This window comes from Pyrgilauda ruficollis, unplaced genomic scaffold (genome assembly GCF_017590135.1).
Source record: "Pyrgilauda ruficollis isolate IOZ18807 unplaced genomic scaffold, ASM1759013v1 scaffold574, whole genome shotgun sequence".
NCBI lineage: Eukaryota > Metazoa > Chordata > Aves > Passeriformes > Passeridae > Pyrgilauda > Pyrgilauda ruficollis.
This window is the reverse complement of record NW_024527422.1, coordinates 8,826-27,254: the sequence shown is the minus strand read 5'-3', so window position 1 is coordinate 27,254 and position 18,429 is coordinate 8,826. Positions and strand designations below refer to the sequence as shown.

General features: G+C 45.3%; 1 protein-coding gene across 1 annotated transcript; it reads right to left on the bottom strand.

The window, feature by feature from the left end:
* Window positions 1-7,633: 7,633 nt before the first annotated feature.
* Window positions 7,634-17,091, bottom strand: LOC121361495 (RNA-binding E3 ubiquitin-protein ligase MEX3C-like). The gene is made up of 3 exons (XM_041482243.1): window positions 17,031-17,091; window positions 15,821-16,312; window positions 7,634-10,770 (listed from the first exon to the last, which is right to left on the bottom strand). The coding sequence occupies exons 1-3, from the start codon at window positions 17,089-17,091 to the stop codon at window positions 9,545-9,547; spliced, it is 1,779 nt and encodes a 592-aa protein (XP_041338177.1). The 3' UTR covers window positions 7,634-9,544.
* Between the last annotated feature and the right edge of the window lie 1,338 nt (window positions 17,092-18,429).

Sequence of the window (18,429 nt, the reverse complement as noted above, 5' to 3'; positions counted from 1 at the left end):
CCCCGCAAGCCGGGGACTGACTCTTTCATGGCCAGCAGGAGCTGCTGCTCCCAACTCGGATTCCCCCCCCCGCACCACGGGTGAGGGCGGAACCACCTCCATCAGCAGCGGTCACCACAGCTAGACCGGTCGCTCCATCAACTCCCTTGTCATCAGCCATGGAGCCTGTGCAGATGTACTGGCCGCACCCATTGTCAGAGCCTGCCGGCAAGCATTTGATCCAGCCAATGTCAGCCTTTTCAGTCGTGTCCCCAGGACTGGCCAGCGGACTTGTGGGAATGGTGGCTTCGAATCCACGGGACTGCCACAAGTCTTCTGGCCTGCAGATAATTCTGCTAAGCGACCCCAGATGATGTGTACCCTGATTCTACTGGGTGCCTGCCTGCCGAAGACCTGGCTTCAAGGTTTGATCAACACGGGGCGGATGTGACAGTCATCTTCTCTGTATGGCCTCCTACGTGGCCTTTGGCTTCCGTAAGGTCGGCCATCCAAGGGTTGGGGGTGCAGCGCAGACCTTTGTAAGCCAACGGTCTGTGCTGATCAGAAACATGGATGGACAGACAGCTGCAGTTCAACCCTGTCACTGCAGCTCAACCTCTGGCGGCAGGATATATTGGCAGCCTGGGGGGTACAAATTGGGATGGATTTTTAATTGGGGCCACTGCGCTAAAGGGCAGAAAATATCCTACACTGCCTTTACGGTGGCTGGTGGACAAACCCATTTGGCTATACCAGTGGACCCTGACAAAAGAAAAATTGGTTGCCCTTTGTGAATTGGTTCAGGAACAACTTCAACAGGGACACACTGAGCCTTCCGCTAGTCCCTGGAATATTCCTGTCTTTGTAATAAAGAAAAAAATCTGGGAAATGGAGGCTGTTACAGGACCTCCGAAAAATGAATGCAGTGATGAAAAGCATGGGGGCACTGCAGCCTGGTATGCCCTCACCCACCATGATCCCTATGGGATGGGAGATCTTGATCATTGATTTGAAGGATTGTATTTTCACAATTCCTTTGCATCCTGATGACAAACCAAAGTTTGCCTTTACAGTGCCTTCAGTCAACAATGCTGAACCTGTGCGGATATATCAATGGAAACTTTTGCCCCAGGGCTGTCGCAATAGCCCAACTATCTGTCAGTGGTATGTGGCTCAAGCCTTGTCCGGAGTCTGCAAGCAGTTTCCTGATGCATGTTGCTATCATTACATGAGCGACATCCTGGTGGCAGCACCCACCCAGGATGAGTTGCTGAGGATACAGCCTCAGCTGTTCACTGCTCTGCATTCTTATGGGCTACAGGTGGCTCCGGAGAAGGTTTAACAGCACCCTCCTTGGAAATAGCTGTGAGTCAAAATTCTTGACCGAACTATTCAGCATCAGGAGGTGCAATTCTTGGATTCTATTAAGACCTTGAACGATGCCCAGAAATTGATGGGTGTCATCAGTTGGTTGCATCCTTACTTGGGACTAACCGAAAAACAACTGTCCCCACTGTATGATACTCTAAAGGGGGACCCTGACCTGAGATCACCTCGGAAATTGACTCCTGAGGCGTGGCGAGCACTGGGGGAGGTCCAAAAGGCTGTTTCTGCTTGTCAGGTTCATCGAGTAGACCTTTCCATTGATATCACTGTCTTCATTACCAATCCAGATTTTCATCCTACGGGTATCATTGGCCAATGGAGTGACAAGTGGTCTGATCCTTTGCACATTTTTGAATGGGTCTTCTTGCCCCATCAACCAAAAAAGAGAGCACCTCTTGCAGTTTGCTGGAGGGGGCTCCCTGGGGAGTCCCCGGAGGGCCCCCTAAGCTGTGTGTTCGCCAATAACAGCCAGCAGGCAGGGAGACTCCACACGGCTTCTGAGGGTGCTAATTAGATGAGGGTTTATTGGGGGTCCCACCCCTGGGAGCAGCATGGTTTCTGAGGGAGAAGGGGGGAAGGGGGAGGGAGGGGGAGAGAGGGAGAGCTTAGGGAGAGAAGGGCCAAGAGAGAGCCTGGTCTCCCTCACACAGCTTAACATGGAGGTTCAAAGTGGGCGCGGAATAAGACTTGGGCCAATGGGATTAGAGATACATGATACTTCAGGGGAGGATCACAGGCTTGGAATAAACTGTACATTTTCGAGGGGTGAGACAGAGTATACCATTTAACTAAAATGGAACATCACAAGCACCCCCACTATTTGAACTGATCGCTCATTTGATAATCAAATGCCATCAATGGTGTTTGCAATTAATGGCAGCTGATCCCGCAACAATCATTCTTCCAGTCGAACGGGTAGACTTTGAATGGAGCTTTGCTAACAGTGCTCCTTTGCAAAGTGCACTGCAAAACTTTTCAGGGCAGATTGCCTATCATATGCCCAGTCACAAGTTATTGCAGTTGGCAAAAACAACCAATCTGTCGTTGTGGCCAAAAAGCAGCTGGGTGCCAGTGCAAGGACCCACCGTCTCCACTGATGGTTCCAGAAAAACAGGGAAAGCCATTGTTACTTGGAAGGATGAATCTGGATGGCAAATGTTGGAAGGCCATGAGTCAGGCTCGGCCCAACTGGTTGAGTTAAAGGCCATTGCCATGGCATTCCAGGAATTTTCTCAGGTGCCTCTGAACTTGGTCACTGATTCTGCCTATGTTGCAGACATAAACAAGCATTTGGATTGTTCACTTCTGAAGGAAGCCAATAACACAGTTTTGTTTCAGTTATTGAGAACCTTGTGGAGCGCAATTCAGGCCCGAGTTCATTCATATTACATCTTGCACATTCAAAGTCACACCAAGTTGCCAGATTTCATAACAGAAGGTGACTGACAGGTTGGCTAACCCTGTGTGGGTGGCGCCTCAGCCTGACAAGATTGTGCAAGCCAAAACGTCGCATGATTTTTTCCATCAAAGTGCACATACCCTGCTGAAACAATTTCGCTTTATGCCAACTGAGGCTCGTGACATTGCCAGTTCTTGCTCTGATGGTCATGGACTTGCTGCACCTTTACCAGCGGGGGTGAACCCCAGAGACCTAAAGACCTTGCAGCTTTGGCAGTCAGATGTTACTCACATCACTGAATTTGGCCGACTTAAGTAAGTGCACGTGTCTATTGACACCTTCTCCTCTGGCCATGTGGGCATCTGCTCACACTGGAGAAAATGGTCGTGACGTGATTGCCCATTGGAGGATGGCTTTTGCAGTCTTGGGAATATCTCCTTCTGTGAAAACTGATGATGGTCCTGCCTATGTCTTGCAGTAGACGAGGCAGTTTTTGCGCTTATGGGGAGTGTCACACAAACTTGGTATGCCGCACTCTCCAACGGGCCAGGCCATTGTTGAATGAAATCATGGTACCTTAAAGCGTGTTCTGGACAAACAAAAAAGGGGAATGCCTGGAGAAACCCTGCACAGTTGATTGGAAAAAGCTCTATATACAGTCAATCATCTTACAGTGCCACAGAATTCAGAGAATCCTGTCATTCTAAATAATTTTCTCTCGTTGCACTCTTCAGGTGAGACGCATCTGCCTCGCGTGAAAGTCTGGATACAGGACCTAGCCACTAATAAGTGGGAGGGCCTGTACAACCTTATCACTTGGGGCCGTGGGTATGCATGTGTTTCTACAGATACTGGAGTATGATGGGTACCTGCGAGGTGTGTCAGCCCTGATTTGTGACACCAAAAATAGAATGTAGCCAACAGGCAACCTCTGAACGATGATCAAGATGATGACCATCAATCCGATGACCCCTTCACGAGTGGGGAATGAACATTCTATCCTTTCCTTTTTTCTGGAAAAGGACTGTTGACAAGTTAAGGCTGTCAGTTCTGATTTGCGGGGAAAAAAACCTAACTCCACAACTTGTAAAAGTTGTAAAGCCAGTATGTTTATTACAGCGCTGGACGCATGTGGGGATCGTTCCCCCTAAAGGACATGCGAACCCCTGAGAATTCTGAACCTTTTTTTATCCCTCTTACTTGTACATATGTATAGAGTTTCACAATAGGTTCATGCATATTCTTTTTACTGGTTTTGCGTTACACTTGCGGCTAGTTTTTATCAGTCCTTGTACAGAAAGAACACCCAGGTCATCCTGTCCGTCTCCTGCAGCCTCAGCTTTGGGTCTCATCTTTGTTTCAGAACATGTCCCCCCCCCCCCCCCCCCCCATCTTTCTTTCCAGCTTGGAAGTTTGCATTCTTTTTCCTCGGCTGAGACAGTTTTGTGAGCACAGGCAGTCTTAAGCACAGCACAGAGTTCACAGACTAAACAACATATTTCATTTATGCAAGCAAGCTACAGACTAAATAATTCAAAATGGCACATTTCACCTAAATTCAAAATGGATTTTTACCCTGTTAAATTTTTGTTCTGTTTCAGTTCTTTGAACAAACTAATGATAAGTTGCTACTATATTAGACTTAGTATTGATATTGTATTAGAATAGGTAACTGATTTTAAGATTAATAGTGTATTTCTTGTAAGAGGGAATCACAAGATTTGATCTCTCAGACCATTTCAAAATGGCATCCAACTGAGGTTCTGATTGATAAATAGCAACTGCTAGAGGAACCTCTGGAGCTGTGTTAGTTCTTCTTTCTGCAAGGGGCCCTGCAGAGGATTACAAACACTGCCTCCTCCTTTAAACAAAAAGGGGGACCTGTGGATGTGACAGCCTGGTCAGAGAGCAAGAAAACTAGTCAAGTTTTCCCAGAATCGGCCTAAGAGACTTTAGGGAGTTGAAGATAAACAATGATAGCTTATTATTATAAACAACCTGCAGGTGTTGTTTTCCTACTCTCTGTTTTCTTGTTTTTCTCAAAGATTGTTTATAAGAAGGGCATCTTGTTAATTAGCCAATCAGGTGAAATGTATTAACTGAATGACCAATCAAATCTACCTAGATTGGAACAGCTTATAAAAGGAGCAGTTCCAAATATATGGCGCGCACATTATGCCAATCAGCCTTCTGATGAGTCTGTGTCATTTCTTACTCAGTAGCGACAGATATGGGATAAAAATGAAATCCCTAAGACACCAACCCTCTGAACTCCAGTGATTTATGAGCATGAGGCAGGGTGAAAATTCCTTCTTTCTCCATTTCAGATCTGGTGCCCTGTTTGAGGAGGAATGGTTACAACAGAATGCCTCAGTGCCCACCCACTCTGGGTCTGGGGCTTCACAGGTAGCTGTGGCAGGCTGGAGGGCATGGATGCATAAGTTGTGTACCTTAGGAGGTACTAGACTAATAACTGAAATGTGAAAGATGATACTTCCCCTCCACCCCTAAACAGCTTCCTATATATACAGAAACATCAAATCCTCGAATTCTCTGTGGCCAAGATGTTCCTGCTTAGTTGCAGTTCCTCCATAAGCCACCTTAAAGCAGTTTTAGCTCCATACTTCTCCAGAGAGCTTTTCAGATGCTCCCTCCTGGTACTTAGCAATTATTTTGTAACTGGTGGCTAGTCGTTGTGGCCAAGGTAAAAGCATTGGATAGCACACTGGTATTTGCCTTTAGAGCACTGAGAAACTATGTACCAGCACATGATGCACATTTAAACCCTCTGATACAATGTGGCTGTAGGCATAGAATAAATCCATATCACAAAGCTAAAGCTGGCCCAAAATGTCTCAGTCTGAGTACCTCTGTGCTGCCCCAGGGGCTGAAGGTTGGCCCCATGTCAGACTCCTGCCCACGCTGTTACTATTTTCATGTCCATGGGGGTACTGGAGTGACCCAAGGGACACAAGGCTGGGTTTGCCACAGGGTGACGGCTATGCACCAGGGGGTTCTGTAGCTGCCTTGGGGCATCTGGGGTAGGTGCCACTAGATGTCCACTAGTGCTCCATCTTCTACGTCTGAAAACATGGTGGGGGGGGGGGGGGGGGGGCGCTTTGGAGGGGGGGGGGGGGGGGGGGGGAGGGCAGCTTTGGGAGCATCCCACAGATGGTGTGGGTCATGTTCTTCATAGATATAGGATGGCAGCAGAAGATGGGGACATCCTGGGGCAGACTGACAGTTTGGGTTGATTTTGTTGATTTCTTGAGTCAGGGTGAAGCATTGTCTTGAAGTAAATGCAGCCAAAGCAGTGCAAAGCAGCATGGCCATGCTCAGAGCAGGGAAGCTGCATGGCTAGCACGAGGATGGCTGGTTTGGGTGCTGCAGTGAAGCTGCCTCTGGGTGTAGTGACATGACCAAGGACACATAGTATGGTGATAGCAGAGGTGGGAATGGCTGCTGTGGGTAGGGATCCATAGGGACATCTGGGCAGCTGGTGTCAGCAGCAGGAAGAAGGGATGCACCACTGACATGCCACTCAGCACAGGTTGAGGGAGCAGACCCCAAGTGGGGAGCAGGCATGGAGTATCCCAAGTAACAAGCAGTAGGATGTCTCATGTTGTGCCAGGGGCAATTTAAATTGGAGATTAGAAAAAATTTCTTCCCTGAAAGGGTGGTCAGGCATTGCAACAGGCTCCCCAGAGTAGTAATGGAGTCACCATCCCTGGAAGGGTTTAAAAAGCATGTAGCTGTGACACTTGGAGATATGGTTTAGGGATAGACTTGGCAGTGCTGAGTTAACAATTGGACTCTGATTTTAGAGGTATTTTCCAACCTATGTGACTATATGGTCCATATTTCTTTTCCCCCTTGACTTATGGACAGAGAATGGTTTAGATTGGAAAAGACCTTTAAGACCATTGAGTCAAACCATTGACCCAGCCCTGCCAAGTCCACCACTAAACAATGTCACACCCTGGGGCAGGTACCTGCCAGCCTCAATATTTTGGATTTCCTACAGTTCCTGGTGCAGCTCATTTGCCCAAAACCCATTTGTTTTCTTAGCAACAATCTGCACCCTCCCTGTCGCTCGGCCTCGGCTAGATGGTGACAAGGGGGCGACAATCCCCCTCCCCTGAGTTCCGTTGAATCCCAGCTACCAGTGTCGGCACAGCATAAAACAAAGAGCAGCATACGGGTCCCGGGGTAACTTTATTTGATGGTAAACTTCCCCTCTTCATCGTCCCGGGACCCCGAACTGGGGGCAAACACTGACTTATAAACAGGGGCAGGTCTCAAGAGAGGATACAATCTTTAACAAATCAGGAAAATTGTGAGTAAAAACAAGGCGGGGAATACAATGTATAAACTAATACAAAATTTCAAGGGAGGAGAACATTTTCAGTGAACTAATAGAGTTTAAAGAAATATAAAACTGACAGGGAAAATTCTTGGGGGAAGGCAGGCTCAAAGAGAAACTGGCATCTAATAACAGAAGAAGTGACGAAAGTTCTGGGAAAAGGGCAGGGACAAAAAGGAAACAGCATAAGGAAACTACAAAATTACAAATCAAACAGTAAACATACTAATAAAACAAAAACACACCACAACACCTCCCTTCAGCTACTTCAGCTCATTTTGCATGCATTTATTTAAAACTTTAACCCAGCAGCTCCTGGAAACTCTTCCCTGCAACTTTGGGAAAAATTGGACCAAGGGTATTTTGGGAGGAAAAACCCCCCCAAAAAAAAAAAAAAAAACACAAAACCCCTCAATTTTTGTTTATACCAGTTAAACTTCTTTCAGGAGTGGAGCCCTGCAGCACTGGAATGGAATCCCACCAGCCTGAGCCCTGCACATGAAATACTAAGCACCAGGAATGCCCCTGGTTGGGTGGGGGACATCAGCCAGCCCCAGCCTGCCTAAGCTGCTCCAAGTAACAACCATGAAGAGAGCAAAACATTCAATTTAATGGAAACAAGTCTTTATTAAGTAACTTTTAATATCAGAAAAATAAAACTCTTATAATTCTCTTTACAACAAATATATAATATCAGTGCTTTGGCCATCATAATTTAAAGGCCCTTTATCATAAAATATATAGTTTTTAAACTTGACCAAAATTGAATTTATAATCCCTATGACCTCCCTACATATACATAACAAAGAGTGTAGTAAAATCAGCAAATACTAAGCTAGATCAATAGTTTATTCTTAGTTTGTAGTTTATAGAAGTGGTACATGTACCTTATGTCTATTGATTCCTTGGCTTATTAGTTGCAGTGTACAATGCAATAAAACAAAATGCACACTCAGTGAACATTTGTTTGCATCCACAAGACTGTAGCTAGAGATCAGATTTTAATACTGATATGTAACTATCCTACAAGCAATTATAGTATTAAAGTTATGCAGTACATAATATGCCTTCAAGGCAACTCCTAGTTGTAAACTTTTATACCAAATGTAAGTCTTCAAGTGGAAATAAAAATAAAAATTTTCTGCATATTTACTAGTTTAATACACAATTTCTTTTTTTTTTTTTTTTGTTACACTGAGAAAAAGGTTGTCTTGGGAAAATAATGCTTTAAAAAAAGAGGAAAAATACATCATAACTCTACTTTTGTGTCTTTTTTTTATGTTTTTGCTGTTTTAATATATGTCAGCACAGATTTGGGAATGTACTGAGGATGAAAAAGCTAGAAACATCCACAGGTTGAAATGTAAGAAGCTCATTCAAGAGAGATTTTGTTTTTTTTGGAAAGACAGTTTTGAAATGGAGTAAACTGATTACAAAGCCACTGTCACAGCTGTTGTCATGAATAATACAAGGGCATTTACACAACTCCCCCTTTTTCCTTTTTCTTACTAAAAATATATATTTATGTGTAAGACATGAATTTAACATAAAAATGTTTCACATTTGGAACTATATACTGTCTAAAAAAGGTCAAGAACAGCTTGATCAGACTAATGAACAGAATGTCAGCATCATCACTCTAAGTCAAAGTATGTGCATCCCAAAGCCCTTACTGTAACTGGATGAAGCCAGCCAGACTTTTTCCACATTACACTAACAAAAGCAGTGGGTAGGAATTCACAAATTGAGACATTCCTGATCCTCTGGACATACTGCCCTTATCAAGGACAAAATGGGGGTGCATCTGGCAGCTTCTCTCCTCCCACCTGTCATTTATTATCTGAACCTGCCAAATAACACAATCTGTTTCAATAAATCAAACTATGCTTTAAAAGATATTTGCAATGCTGAAGAATTAGGCATAAGTTGTCACATAAAGCAAAAAATATTTCCTCAAAACTGGTAGAAGATAGCATTGGAAGTGTTGTTTGATATATTGATAATACCACACATCCTCCATAGCAGACAAGTACTTTTGCATTTAGGCAACAAGGTTCATTGCTGCCAACTCACAGAAGCCAAACAATTAACAGAGATCCTTTAGAAAAGCCTGGAAAATTTGAGGGTTTTTTTCTGTTGTGTAATTTATGAAAACTTGCCCTCACTGTGCCATAACATTATACCAGATGTATCTCTGCTAAACATGCCATCTGCTTACACTGAACTAGACAGAGATCCCTTAAGTTTAGTGTTACCATAGCAGCCTTTTGAGAAAGTAAACATTTATTAATAACTTCAGCGTAATCCCAAGGAAGTCAGTCAGAATTCATTAGAAAGTTTACTAGAGGGTACCATTACATCCATGCCTTTAAGTCTTTAAAAGTCCACATATAATAATATCCCTATAATATCTCTATTTAAGAGTGAATTTGAATTGCCTGAGTAACAGCTGTCTGGCAAACAGGACATGATGGGACTTCCTTTTCACAGATTTTCTTGGCACACTCCAGGCAGAAGAGATTGTGACCACAGGGGACCAGGGCCGCAACAACTTGGTTCTCGAAGCACATCACACAGTCGAGCTTCTGTCTCGACTCAGGGGGTGAGCTGGATGTGGAGCCACCATTGGAAGATGAATAGCTGTTGGTGCCATTGGAGAATGCAGGGATGTAGATAGGAAGGCCTACTTGGTGGCCAGTGCTAGGTGGGTCACTATTTGCTCTCCCAGCCAGCGGGTGATCCAGGCTTTCTGGAAATGTGGGTGACAGGCAAGGAGTAGATGGCTGTCTCCCTTGGCATTGAGGCTTGGTATTAATAGCAGGGTCACTACCAAAGCCAGGGAGAGGGTTTACAGGTTCAAAAGGAGTCCAAATGGTTTGGGAAGGCATTGATAAAGAGTCATACACAGGAGAGTCAATCGTGAGGTCTTCTGTGCCCACTGAAGGCAACGTTTCTCCAAACCAAAAGTTGCTTGTGCTGAACGGACTTGTTGGGCTGAAATCAGCCAATCTATTGCTTCCAAAACAGGAATCTGTGGAACTACTTCCCAAGGAGCTGGAGCTGTCATTCCTATAATTAGAAATCATTCTGGTGCAACTAAGAGGGACAGGATTAGAAGCAAGCCATGCAGACCTGAGAGTGCCTCCTTCAAAACTCACATCTGTACCATTGTAGTGGAAATCATTCTCTTTATTCAGCTTGGTGTAGTTCCCAGTACGCATGGCTATATGCATCTCTATCTCCTCACGTGCACAGTTAACATTTTCAGGCATTCCTGTGACTTCAAAAACTGGCTCCTTGTCCCTGCTGGGGGTGACTATGTAGGTATGGGTCTGCTGCTGAATTCTTTTGATTGTAGCTCCTTTTGGTCCAACCACCAGCCCAACTACACGGTAAGGCACCCTGACTAGGACTGTCATCTGACCTGGCAGGTTAGGGGTACATGGCAGGCCTCCCAGGGCAGGACCACTCTTGTTGCGTGATGCTCTGATCATGGAGAAGTGTTCAGCAGCTGAGAGAATTTCCATTTTAGCCGTGGCTACATCCTCCTTTCGCCCAGTGACAACAAAGACTGGTTCTTCTCCACGAACAGGGGTCTTAATGTAAGTATTTGTCTTGGCCCTTAGTGCTTTTATTTTGCAACCTGTTTAAAGGAAACATATACAAGTTTGGCAAGACATCCAAGTTTAGAAAGCCACAAGAAAACCATCTAAGCTGTTTGAGAGTTTCAAGAAACCATAGGGTGAAACCAGAACCAGCTGTTTGCATCTCTGCAAGCCACATCAGCAAAACCAGTAACAACTTATACCTATTATTTCCAAACAGGCCTCTGATACTTAGAGCCACAAACTATTTTAGCAATGTTTCTTGGGCTGGTTTAGCCCAGCAACTCCTCAATTGCTATTAGATGGTGAATAAACATGAATGACTTTTTCCTCTGTCAGCCACCTTTGTGATTATCCCATACATGCTAGTAGGTTTAAATTTTTTCCACTGACTGGGTATACTTCAGTTATTTCTAAGATCCTGCAAAACGAATAAAGGTTCACACACAAGTTTGCTGATATATTAGCCTTCCACCAACAAGCATGACCCAAAAGCAAATTAAGCATTTACAAGTGAGAGAAGTGTCTGTATTGCAACCTGTGTAGGGTATAGATAAAATTGATTAACTGAAAACTCTTCCTTTTATCAGTAAGTGTTATTTAAAACTTTACCCTTCCCTGGGGGATGAAGGAGCCACTCCTTGAACTGTCAAGTAGGAGTTCAAGCAGTTTGTTGCATGCAAATAAGGCTTACTAGGTAATGTATGGGCCTACGTGGAATTTCTCTCATTCATTAACTGAGTAAATACAGTCTGAAAATAAAAGCAAAAAGTTAATGAAATATTTCTTTGATTTTTTGAGGACTGAATTATAAAGTTTGCTATGGCACAGTGAGAACAGGCTCTTTCCCAAGATGCTCAAGGCATTTTGAAATACATACAGAAGCCCCTTTTACCCATGACAGGACCAGAAAAGCAGGCATCGCAAAATGAAGAGACACAAGCAGGTCCATGACACGCAAGACAGTCTACTGGATTCAGTCTGAATTGAATTTATCCTACTGTAAACAAATTCAAAAGCATGTCACAGTAAATGTTATTTTATACTGAACCTCATCTTGAAAAAATTATAAATAACATTTTCAGATCAAGTGTTTTAAGCATCATTTCACTTGCAGCAATTTATTCACCTTTAACTTTAAGCATCTCATAACCGTTTGGGTACTCAAAATAGTGTTTTGTTAGTCCTTTGCACCCAAGGTATCACAAGCAATAAATTGTACAGTTAGAAAACCACACAAAGATGCACTTTATTCAGTACTATCTACTAATAAAAAGAAAGTAGCAATCATGCAGATGCTGGTTGGAATAGAGGGGAGGAAGAGCTGCTTCTTGAAGGGTCCCTACACGTAGCAAAGAAAAAGGCTGAACACAGCAGCCCTTTGTTTTCGTGACACAGCTGGAAAGAAAGTTCATTAATCTTCAATAGCTAGTGAGGGCTCTGAGAGGCCCTACCTCCCCAAGAAAGCACATGGAGGAGCACAGGAGGGCTCCCAGAAGAGAGGGTGTGAGGCACAGACATACCTGTGCAATGGAGGGGATACAGACCAGAGAGCCAAACATGTCAATCAGCAAGTGTCAGCAGGAGAGAACAAACCCATAAGCCTCAACCTCCCACTACAGCCCACTGAGAAGGCATTAGTGCTCTAGATAAAAAAAAAGGGAAAACAGACATGAGATGCCTTACAGAGGTGGTAAAGCACACATCCTTTAAGGCCATGCCATTTCCCTACATGTACCAGAGAGCAGCACCTCACTGGCAACCTACCTTTACTCCTTCCATCTCTTTGTTTGCATTTCTCCCTGTAGTAAATCTGCTTGCCCATTCCACTCCCATTCTGAGAAACAACTGCTCACTTTCAAAATTTTAAAGGTTTATTCAACCTTAACAATAACACAACAAAAGGACTAAATAAGGAATAACAGGCCTGGGAACCTCCCTCATGGCTGCCTACCACATGGCTGGCTCATCTTCAAGATGGATGCTTCGCCTTTTTATATCTCTAGCCCCTCCTAGAGCCTTGTCAGTCAACGCTTTCCTTGCTGTCCAGTGGTAGAAGTCACTTTCTTACATTCTGATTGGAGGTCTGGTGCTGCCATAGTAACAAGCCAACCTTCCCAAATGCCCGGATTACCAAGACCATCCCATGATAACATACTGGGGGGGATGCATTGCAGTAACATAACTATACATTTATAAAATTTCTTTTAACATATGTATAATGTTTACCCCTTAATTGTAAGAGCCAACCATTTACTCATCTATATCAATTCCTTCCCAGTTACTCAGAAAATATAGTGGGCTCAAATATTAAACCCAAAGGATCAGTAAAATGGTGTCACTGAAGTTTTCACACTCTTTTTACTGAAACACGTAAACCCAAAGTCAGTCTCCTGCTGTGTATCAATTATTCTCCAATATACACAGATTACTTTCATTTACTCCATTCCACCCATGTTCTTATTTCCTGAAAAATTACAGAGGTGACATTTTGTGGTGAATGTTTTGTGGAGTGCTCCCGGGACAAATGGAGAGACAAGAATCTTGACTCCATGTTTCAGAAGGCTGGTTTATTATATTATGATATATATTATATTACAATGCTATACTAAAAACTATCCTAAAAGAATAGAGAGAAAAGGACTCATCAGAAGGCTAGCAAGAATAAGAATGGAATGCATAACAAAGAGCTTGTGACTCTCGAGAGTCCGATGCAGCTGCATCTGTGATTGGCTATTAATTAGAAACAACCAACATGCACCAATCACAGATGCACCTGTTGCATTCCACAGCAGCAGATAGTTATTGTTTACATTTCTCTCCTGAGGCTCCTCAGCTTCCCAGGAGGGAAAAATCCTAGTAAAGGATTTTTCATAAAATATCATGGTGACATGTCACCCTTTTAAATTTATTAAATTAAAAAGAAAAAAGAGTGTTTGTAACTTCTTGTACTGGGCCCTTACAGAAGGGAGAACAAACACTTCTTGAGGTTCATCTGTTACCAATCAAAACCTCAATCAACTGCTGTCCTGGGTTGACTATATGATGCTTTTATCCCCAATCGTCTTGTTCTGTTTATACTGAATAATAAGTTTTACACCTTTAAGACTCTCTTCCAGAGAGTGAAGAGGAGAAGGAAGAAGCGCGCAGTTTGTTTTCAGACTGCACTCACTCCTCCACATTCCTGCTCCTGGACTGTGTTGTCTGCAGATGGACAGACAACAAGACAGAACTCCTTTTTTCCCCTTTTTTTGCTTTTAGTTAGTTTTAACTAGCTGAAGCAAAGAAGTTCCCTAGACTGTGATTTTTCCTTTTTCTTAGATCTATTCAAACCTGCTCTAGACTAAACACCCAGAAAAGCACCAGCAGCTCCACCTGTGGCCCCTTGGCCGGGCCTGGGCCGCAGCGTTTCCAGCACCAGAGAGACTGATCAGAAACTGAGTGAGACGAGCTGCAATCTGGGGAGAGGACTGTTCTGAGTTTGCCTTTTTTTTTTTTTTGAGCAGTGAGAAGTTTTATTGCTTAATATTGCTTGAGTTCTATTGTTTAATAAACAGGTTTCTTTCCACTTTTTCTCCAAGGAAATATTTTCTCCCGAACCGGTTGGGGGGGGGAGGGGCGATTGAATCTGCTTTCGTAGAGAAGCCCCTTTAAAGATTATCTCCCAAACTTGCCCTAAACCAAGACAACTGCTGATGTGGAATGGTCACAGAAATTCTTCACCTGTAGAACATTCAGAGAAATTCTACACCTGTAGAACATCAAATTCTATCATATCACTAAAACAATCTTAAAATATAAGAAAATGCAAAAAAGTCATGCAAAGAATGTTCATTGTTTCAAGTCCAAACAGCTGAGTTTCAGGACAGAGTCCATGGACTGAAGATGTTCCTCTTCGACATTGCTGCAAGCCCCCTTTGGTCCTGAAACAGGCTTGCAGAATCCTGAAACAAAGAACTGCTAAAGAAAATCATCAAGAATCATCAAAAAATCCATTGACAGTTACCAGTCAATTCAGAGAAAATTTCTGGAATGCCCTGGCCACAGCCCATTAATTGAACCACTTGGGCTGAGGCTAATTTGTGGCTTTTCAATGCTTTTGAGCTGCTCTCTTTCCACTTTTCTTTAGTAAATTTTTTTCTTTTTTTTTGAAAGAGCAGCAGCAGAGGGCCTCTAGGACCATTCGGTGACCCTGGTCTTGGTGGGCGGACTAAGGGACCCAGCCCACAGAACGGTGGCCCAGGTCCGGGCAGGGAGCTCAAAGCTCCCAAACCCAGCACTGGACGGGGCGGTGGCCCCAGCCCAGGGAAATGAGCCAATTGGCTCAGACCTGGCCCGCGAAGCGGGCTCTGTGTTCTCACAACATGGCAGGACCATGCTGCCAATGTCCTGAGATCAAAAATGACCACACGCTTCCTCCTCCCAGAAGCACTGGTGCACACCAGCAGCTGGGGAAGAGAAGCATTCTCAGGAATTTCCATCTCAGATCTGGTGTGTTCTTGTCCCCAGAGCAAGCAAGCAATGCTTGCTTTGCACTGTTTCTCGTGCTCCTGCAAGGCAAACACCACTGCTCCTGCTTTCTGCCCCTCGGCACCACCCCCATCCCCTCTGGGCTGGGGACCAGAGGCAGAAGCTTCAGGAGCCCCCTCCCCCATGCCGCTGTGGTGCACGGGGGACGGCAGGCACTCCAACCCCCAGGAAGTAGCCCCCGACCACACGTGAAATGACCCACGAAACACGCTCAGTTTGAAAGCAGGCAGCCAGGCTGTGCCCGCAATCAGCTGTCAAGCCACGCCCCCTCCACGGAGAGACAGGCTGTCCGCAGGGTCTGATGCAAACACAGACACGGAGGACGGGGTCCCCGAAGGGGGCAGAACTGCTGGGGGAACCGACGAGAGCGGTGCGGGTGCTGGGATTGGCTCTTGAGATGGTCCCGCGGGCTCAGCGCTGTTCTCGGTTCTCGGTATGCTCATGCACTGCAAGTGAGTTGGCAGGAGGCGGCGAGATCGCCAGGGGCGGCGGGGGCGCATCCCCCGCCGGGCTTGGCGCAGCAGCCGAGTCTTCTCTGGGGTCTGTAAGCTGCAGCACAGGCGCAGTCATCAGAGCCAGCGGAGCCGGCCTGGGAGGCAGCGGGACGGGACAGGACGGGACGGGGGGCGGGGGGCGACGCGGCTGTAGGGTCGGCCCCCAGGGCATCCTCAGGTGGGCAGACAACCGCGGAGACACGCCCCCTCTCTGAGACAGGCTCTTGTTGATTGCTGCTGCAGTCAATCACGTTGCCTAGCAACAGGGCGAATCCGCGGGAGGCGGCGCTGCCGCGGTCGGGAGTCTGACAAACTCTGCCAGAGACGGCGGGGCCGTGCCGGACGGGGGCCAGGCTGCAGGAATCGGCGCCTCCCGTGGGGCTGGCTGGAGCGGAGCTGCCGGCCCGGGAAGCGGCGGGATCGGGTCCACGCCCTCCCAGTGTGGGGGGAGAGGAGAATCCCGCAGCGAAGTGGGCAGGGCCGCGGGGACCGGCGCCGCCCCGGAAGGCGGTGGGAGCGAGTCTACGCCCTCCCGGAGTGGGGGGAGCGGAGAATCCTGCGGCAGAGTGGGTTGGACCGGCTCCCCATCCCCCTCGAGAAAAAGAGAGGGGGGGGAAAGGCGGCTCCATCTGCGCACACTCCAAGGGCGCAGAGAAAAACTTTTGCTCAGCCGTGGGTGATGAGGGGGGGGGGGCTGGAAACCAGCAGTTCATCTCCTTCGACAGGTTCCTCTCCTGCTGTATCTGGTGGGAAGGGCGTACGCCCCCGACACTCAGCCACAAGCCCCACCACAGCCTCTCTCCGCTTCAAAACACGGAAGAGGGCTAAGAACACCGAAAAAATTTTTGGGAGTCCAAAACCCCAGTCATGTGTCCACTCAAAAACAGACTTCATGAAATCCCAGATATCTAAATCAAGGGAGTATATCAAATCTGTAAAAAATCCATGGAATTTTGTCCATCTGAAAAACTCATAGAAATGTCTCTCCAACATATTAATTCTGTCCTCGCACCCCCACTTTTGCCAGAGGTTAATAACTTTCTCATCTGATGCAGAAAACGGAACCTCCATTTCTGAAGGTACATTTTGCCAATTTTCCACCCACATTCTGTGAAGGGCAGTATTTTCAGAAAGGGAAGAGTTAACAGAACCTTGAGACAGTGTCCTTGAGGGTTCAGCAGCTGCGCAGTTCTGCTGCTCTGTGGTCTCTGGACATGAAGTCCAGGAAACTTCAAAAGGTTCTATCTTCAGCCTCAGCTGTGAATTCTGCCCACCTTCAGGGTCTTGGTTCTTCAGCTCTAGGCTGGACTCCGTGGTCACTCTTGGGGTGACCATCAATGCCACATGCTCGGGTGTCACCAAATGTTGTGTCTGGTGCCCCATGTGTGGAGATGCGAATCTCGACTCCATGTTTCAGAAGGCTGGTTTATTATATTATGATATATATTATATTATATTACAATGCTATACTAAAAACTATACTAAAAGAATAGAGAGAAAAGGATCCTTCAGAAGGCTAGAAAGAATAAGAATGGAATGCATAACAAAGCTTGTGACTCTCGAGAGTCCGATGCAGCTGCATCTGTGATTGGCTATTAATTAGAAACAACCAACATGCACCAATCACAGATGCACCTGTTGCATTCCATAGCAGGTAGTTATTGTTTACATTTCTCTCCTGAGGCTCCTCAGCTTCCCAGGAGGGAAAAATCCTAGCAAAGGATTTTTCATAAAATATCATGGTGACAACATTTAAAGAATACTAGAGGCATTTAGACATAGATATCTATATAGCAATATAATTATATTATATATCAGTTCAGAGCCCACTTAATTCCAGATTCCAAACAGCCTTACCAAGTCTTATAGCTTACATTTTAAACAAGATTTTCGTGATAATTTAGAAATTCAAATTAAGTTAGAATTATGCACCTTCAACTCCATTCCCTGTAAATTCCCAGAGATTGCTTTGCCAGTGTCACATTTCCAAACCACTCCAGTACAAAGAAAAGCCTTGCCTTTCTTCCTCAGGCTGCAGAACAGCACAGACCAAGATGGGTATAGCTTTGCTTTCAAGGTATGAGTCACATACCTAGAAAGCAGAGGCCAAACACTGCCTCAAAACCCTGTAGCAACAGAATAAGACTTTTAAACATCAGAAAATTGGCTTCAGTGGAAAGCTGACTCCCTAGACCATCAAGACCAACTCTCAATCTGTATCTGAAAAGTTAGGAAGAACTGAAGAAAGTCACCACATACACACCCCAATATTTCTGAACGAGTCAGTCAATACTCACTGGATTTTGTCTACAAGGAGTGCTGGAAATCCCCACAAAAGACACTCATGTCAAAATACAAGGTCAGTAGCCCGTAATACCACTCCAGCCGAATGACCTTTCTATTTGCTTTTACTCAGCTGCTCTGATTTCCCACCCTCTTCCATTAGTCACTACTGAGGCAATGCTGCAAAGCACAGCTGATCCCATCCCCTCTCCAACAATTCTGCAGCCACAATGACAAGTTCTGCCACCTATGAAATCACAGGGCCAAAGGATAAATCAAGAAGTTTCTGTATCTAAGCTCAGGAGACCAGGAAAGACAAATGGGAAGAAAGAATTTATCACCCACACTTTTGCAATAAGATTTTTGTATCCAAGATTTTGACGTACATAG

Bases quoted from the DNA above. Each gene is read 5' to 3' on its own strand.
- LOC121361495 (XM_041482243.1), bottom strand. From the start codon at position 17,091: ATGGTCACCCCAAGAGTGACCACGGAGTCCAGCCTAGAGCTGAAGAAC. The intron at 16,313-17,030 runs GTGGGCAGAATT...ACTCTGCCGCAG, and splicing joins GAAGAACCAAGACCCTGAAG to GATTCTCCGCTCCCCCCACT. The intron at 10,771-15,820 runs GTGCTGCAGCTT...TCCTTTAAACAG, and splicing joins TGGCTCTGATGACTGCGCCT to GTTGCAAAATAAAAGCACTA.